The sequence below is a fragment of the Myotis davidii genome, unplaced genomic scaffold (genome assembly GCF_000327345.1).
Source record: "Myotis davidii unplaced genomic scaffold, ASM32734v1 scaffold1404, whole genome shotgun sequence".
NCBI lineage: Eukaryota > Metazoa > Chordata > Mammalia > Chiroptera > Vespertilionidae > Myotis > Myotis davidii.
This window is the reverse complement of record NW_006294781.1, coordinates 56,765-61,215: the sequence shown is the minus strand read 5'-3', so window position 1 is coordinate 61,215 and position 4,451 is coordinate 56,765. Positions and strand designations below refer to the sequence as shown.

The window sequence follows — 4,451 nt, the reverse complement described above, 5'->3', positions numbered from 1 at the left end:
GTGAAATATTTTCAACAAGTGAATCTAAAAATCAAGTAAATAAAAAATCGGATGAACAGAATAAACTGGTTCTAAAATATAATAGAATCAGGGGCATAGAAAGGGAGTGGACTGACAATTCTCAGGGGGAAAGGAGTGTGGGGGGTGCAGGAAGAGACTGGACAAAAATCGTACATCTATGGATGAGGACAGTGGAGGGGGAGGGGCAAAGGCAGAGAGTGGGGTGGGAACCGGGTGGAGGGGAGCTATGGGGGGAAAAAAGAGGAACAACTGTAATAATCTGAACAATAAAGATTTAATTTAAAAAAGAGCAAGGACCTAAAACCAAAATTACTGTACCCAGTAAAGCTACCATTCAGAATTGAAGGTCAGTTAAAGAGCTTCACAGACAAGAAAAAGCTAAAGGAGTTCATCACCACCAAACCAGTATAACATGAAATGTTGAAGGGTATTCTTTACGAAGAGAAGGAAAAAGAGGAGGAGGAGGAAGAGGAGGAGCAGGAAGAGGAGGAGAAAGAAGGAAAATATGAACAATAAAATGGCGATAAATACATTTCTATCAACAATTGAATCTAAACATCAAAATAAATAAGAAATCTCATGAACAGAATAAACTGGTGAATGAAATAGATCAGAGGCATGGAAATAGAATAGAATGATGATTTTCAGAGGGAAGAGTGTGGGGGGTGGAAAGAGATTAAACAAAGATCTCATATGCATATATGCATTACCTATGGACATAGATTAGTGGTTGGCAAACCAAGGCTCGCGAGCCACATGCGGCTCTTTGGCCCCTTGAGTGTGGCTCTTCCACAAAATACCATGTGCGGGCACCCATATACAGTGCGATAGAAACTTCGTGGCCCATGTGCAGAAGTCGGTTTTCAGCCTGGGCAAGTCTATTTTGAAGAAGTGGCGTTAGAAGTAGTGGGTATACAAGACGAGTGTGGACGGAAGAGTTGGAAGGGGTCGACCTCCGCTAACGTACCTCAATTAGATTGAGGACGTTTTTAGCAAAGCCCAGCTTAGGAGTACCCTAATTAAGTTAATAACAATGTACCTACCTATATAGTTTAAGTTTAAAAAATTTGGCTATCAAAAGAAATTTCAATCGTTGTACTGTTGATCTTTGGCTCTGTTGACTAATGAGTTTGCCGACCACTGACATAGACAATAGGGTGGCAAACATCTGGGGTGGGGCGGGAACTGGGTGGAGGGGAAAAAGAGGGGCATCTATAATACTCTCAATAATAAAGATTTTTTTAAAAAATTTAAGTACATATACAAATGTGTATATTTACTTATTTTTAAATTTTAAATAATCATGCATTATTTGTATAACTTGAACCCTTAAAACTTAATTTTAAGATAAATGGCTTCAAAACTCACTTTTGTGATGATGACTTCTTGCTTCTGGCCAAGTCTATGGCATCTGTCAAAGCATTGATCTTCAGCAGCTGGATTCCAGGCCTAATAAACAGAACATGATCTGCTTTATTTCAGTATTCATTCACCATTTTCCCCCCATATTTTTAACCTTCATCCGAGGATATGTTTTCATTAATTTTAGAGAAGAAGGTAGAGGAGGAGAGAGAAAAATATTAATGTGAGAGAGAAAAATATTAATGTGAGAGAGAAAAGCACCAATGTCCCCATCACCATCCCAGTATGCACCATGACCAGGGATCAAACACACAACCTGTGTATGTGCCCTGACCAGGAATCAAACCTGCAATCTTTTGTGTACAGGATGACGCTCCAACCAATTGAGCCACAAATACTGACATTATAAATACTGTGGGACAAAGAATCCACACTCCCCACCTGGCTGGCATGGCTCAGTGGTTGAGCTTCAACTTATGAACCAGGAGGTCACGGTTCAAATCCTGTTCAGGGCACGTGCCCAGGTTGCCATTTTGATCCCTAGTGTGGAGCATGCAGGAGGCAGCCAATCGATGATTCTCATCATTGATGTTTCTCTCTCTCTCTTCCTCTCTGAAATCAATAAAAATATATTTTTAAAAATCTACACTCCCCTCAGACTTCCAAACACTACTTTGATAGGCAAGTACTCTCCCCAATAGTTTCACCTCAGTACTTCGTAGTATTTAATGCAGGGCCTGATACAAAGAAAGCACACAGTGTAAATGATTGTTGATTAATCACATAATATTTTCTAATTTCCCCCCATTTTAAAGTAGAACTATGTCTGTTTAACAGAGAGAAAAAAAGTTTACATATCCTTTTAAATAACTTAATTTGTATAAGAAAAGAGGTAATAGGGTCCACTTATGAAAAACTTTTTTCTCCTTTTGCTGGTCTTTGGTGTGTTTTTTTTTTCACTTTCCTCCACTCATTAAAAAAACAAAAAAGATTTCAGGAATAATCAAAAGTCCAAAAAATTCAGATTTTATTGATGGAATTTTCTTTCTTTTTTTTTTTCTTTTCTTTTTATCTTGAAATTCTTTATTAGTTAAGGAATTACAAATGTGTCATCATCCCCCCCATTAACCCACATCCTCCTCCCCCGCCCACTCATGCTCTCATCGCCCTGTTGTCCATGTCCATTGGTTTGGCTTATATGCATGCATACAAGTCCTTGGTTGATCTCTTCCTCTTAATCCCACCCTCCACTACTTTCCCTCTGGGGATTAATAGTCTGATTGCTATTTCTCTGTCTTTGGATCTGACCCTGTTCATCAGTCTATGTTGTTCTCTATATTCCACAAATGAGTGAGATCATGTGGTATTTATTTTTCTCTGACTGGCTTATTTCACTTAGCATAATGCTCTTCAGTTCCATCCAAGCTGTTGCAAAAGGCAAGAGTTCCTTCTTTTGTAGCACAGCGTAGTATTCCATTGTGTAGATGTACCACAGTTTTTTAATCCACTCATCTGCTGATGGGCACTTAGGCTATTTCCAAATCTTAGCTATGGTGAATTTTGCTGCTATGAACATAGGGGTGCATATATCCTTTCTGATTGGTGTTTCTGGCTTCTTGGGATATATTCCTAGAAGTGGGATCACTGGGCCAAATGGGAGTTCCATTTTTAGTTTTTTGCGGACGCTCCATACTGTTTTCCACAGTGGCTGCACCACGCTGCATTCCCACCAGCAGTGCAGAAGGGTTCCTTTTTCTCCATTTCCTTTCCAACACCTGTTGTTTGTTGGTTTGTTGATGATAGCCACTCTGACAGGTGTGAGATGATAACGCATTGTCGTTTTGATTTTCATCTGTATCTATATTTGAAATCAGTTTGACTTCAAAACTGAACTAAAAAAGTAACATTAGCTCTAACGTAAGAATTGTCATGGAAACTGTCTTATGGTGAAGAATAAAACAATGAATCAATTAAAAAGGAAGAATAACCAAAAAGATACAAAGTTCTGCAGTCTATAAAGATAGGGAGGGGAAGAAAATGGCAGCCAAATAGGCAGACATGTCATGCATCTTCACCCAGGGCCAGACTGGAAAAAGCAACTAAATTGGAGAACATCCACTCAGAATTATCAAATTAGAAACAGCTGAGAAAATAATTTTCAATAAGGAAGGGCAAAGGATGCTTGGAGAATGGTAGGAGTGGGGATCTGTGCTAGAGAGGGATGTCTGACCTCTATGCCAAGGTGAGGTGGAAGCTGCATTGCACCAAAGCAGCGTCACCTTAGCAACAGGCATAATACCCAATTGTGAAAAAGTAAAAACCCCAAGGCTGCTAGTGCCTGGGCAATTTACCTGGGATCACAGTCGCAGGGAGCTACACCCCAAAAGACAGCCTGAAAAGCAACCCAAGTGGTTCAGTGCCATGGGGAGAGAAACCCACAGTTACGTGGTTGTTTTGCTTTTGTTTTGTTTTGTCTTTTATTTGCTAAACCCAGATTATAGGACTTTTCAGTTAAAAAAACTCACCCTAGGCTCTGGTGCAGGGAGAGGTATAGATTTGTAGAGCCCGAGGAGAGGCAGGGTAGTGAGACCTGGCCAGACTCTTCCTAACTCTCTAAACCAGCGGTTCTCAACCTGTGGGTCGCGACCCCTTTGGGGGTCGAACGACCCTTTCACAGGGGTCGCCTAAGACCATCGGAAAAACACATATATACTTACATAGTGTTTTTGTGATGAATCACTATGCTTTAATTATGTTCAATTTGTAACAATGAAAATACATCCTGCATATCAGATAGTTACATGACAATTCATAACAGTAGCAACATTACAGTTATGAAGTAGCAACGAAAAGAATTTTATGGTTGGGACACAACATGAGGAACTGTATTTAAAGGGCCAGAAGGTTGAGAACCACTGCTCTAGGCCCACTCACACCATACATGTAATTCTAAAGGAACTCCTTAATGCAATCTTCCATGCAGTGTCAGTTACTTTAGAAGCATCATGGAAAATAGAGTTGCTAAGACATTAAAAGTGCAATATTCCAATTTTTAAAAAAGGCAAACG

The 4,451-nt window shown here is 39.8% G+C and overlaps 1 protein-coding gene across 1 annotated transcript in view; it reads right to left on the bottom strand.

Moving 5' to 3' along the window:
* HLTF (helicase-like transcription factor) overlaps window positions 1-4,451 on the bottom strand; it is a 49,810-nt gene that overhangs the window by 11,036 nt on the left and 34,323 nt on the right. Inside the window, exon 11 of the mRNA XM_015567609.1 lies at window positions 1,390-1,470. Coding sequence (XP_015423095.1) covers window positions 1,390-1,470 — 81 coding nt within the window. The remainder of the gene's footprint in view (window positions 1-1,389; window positions 1,471-4,451) is intronic.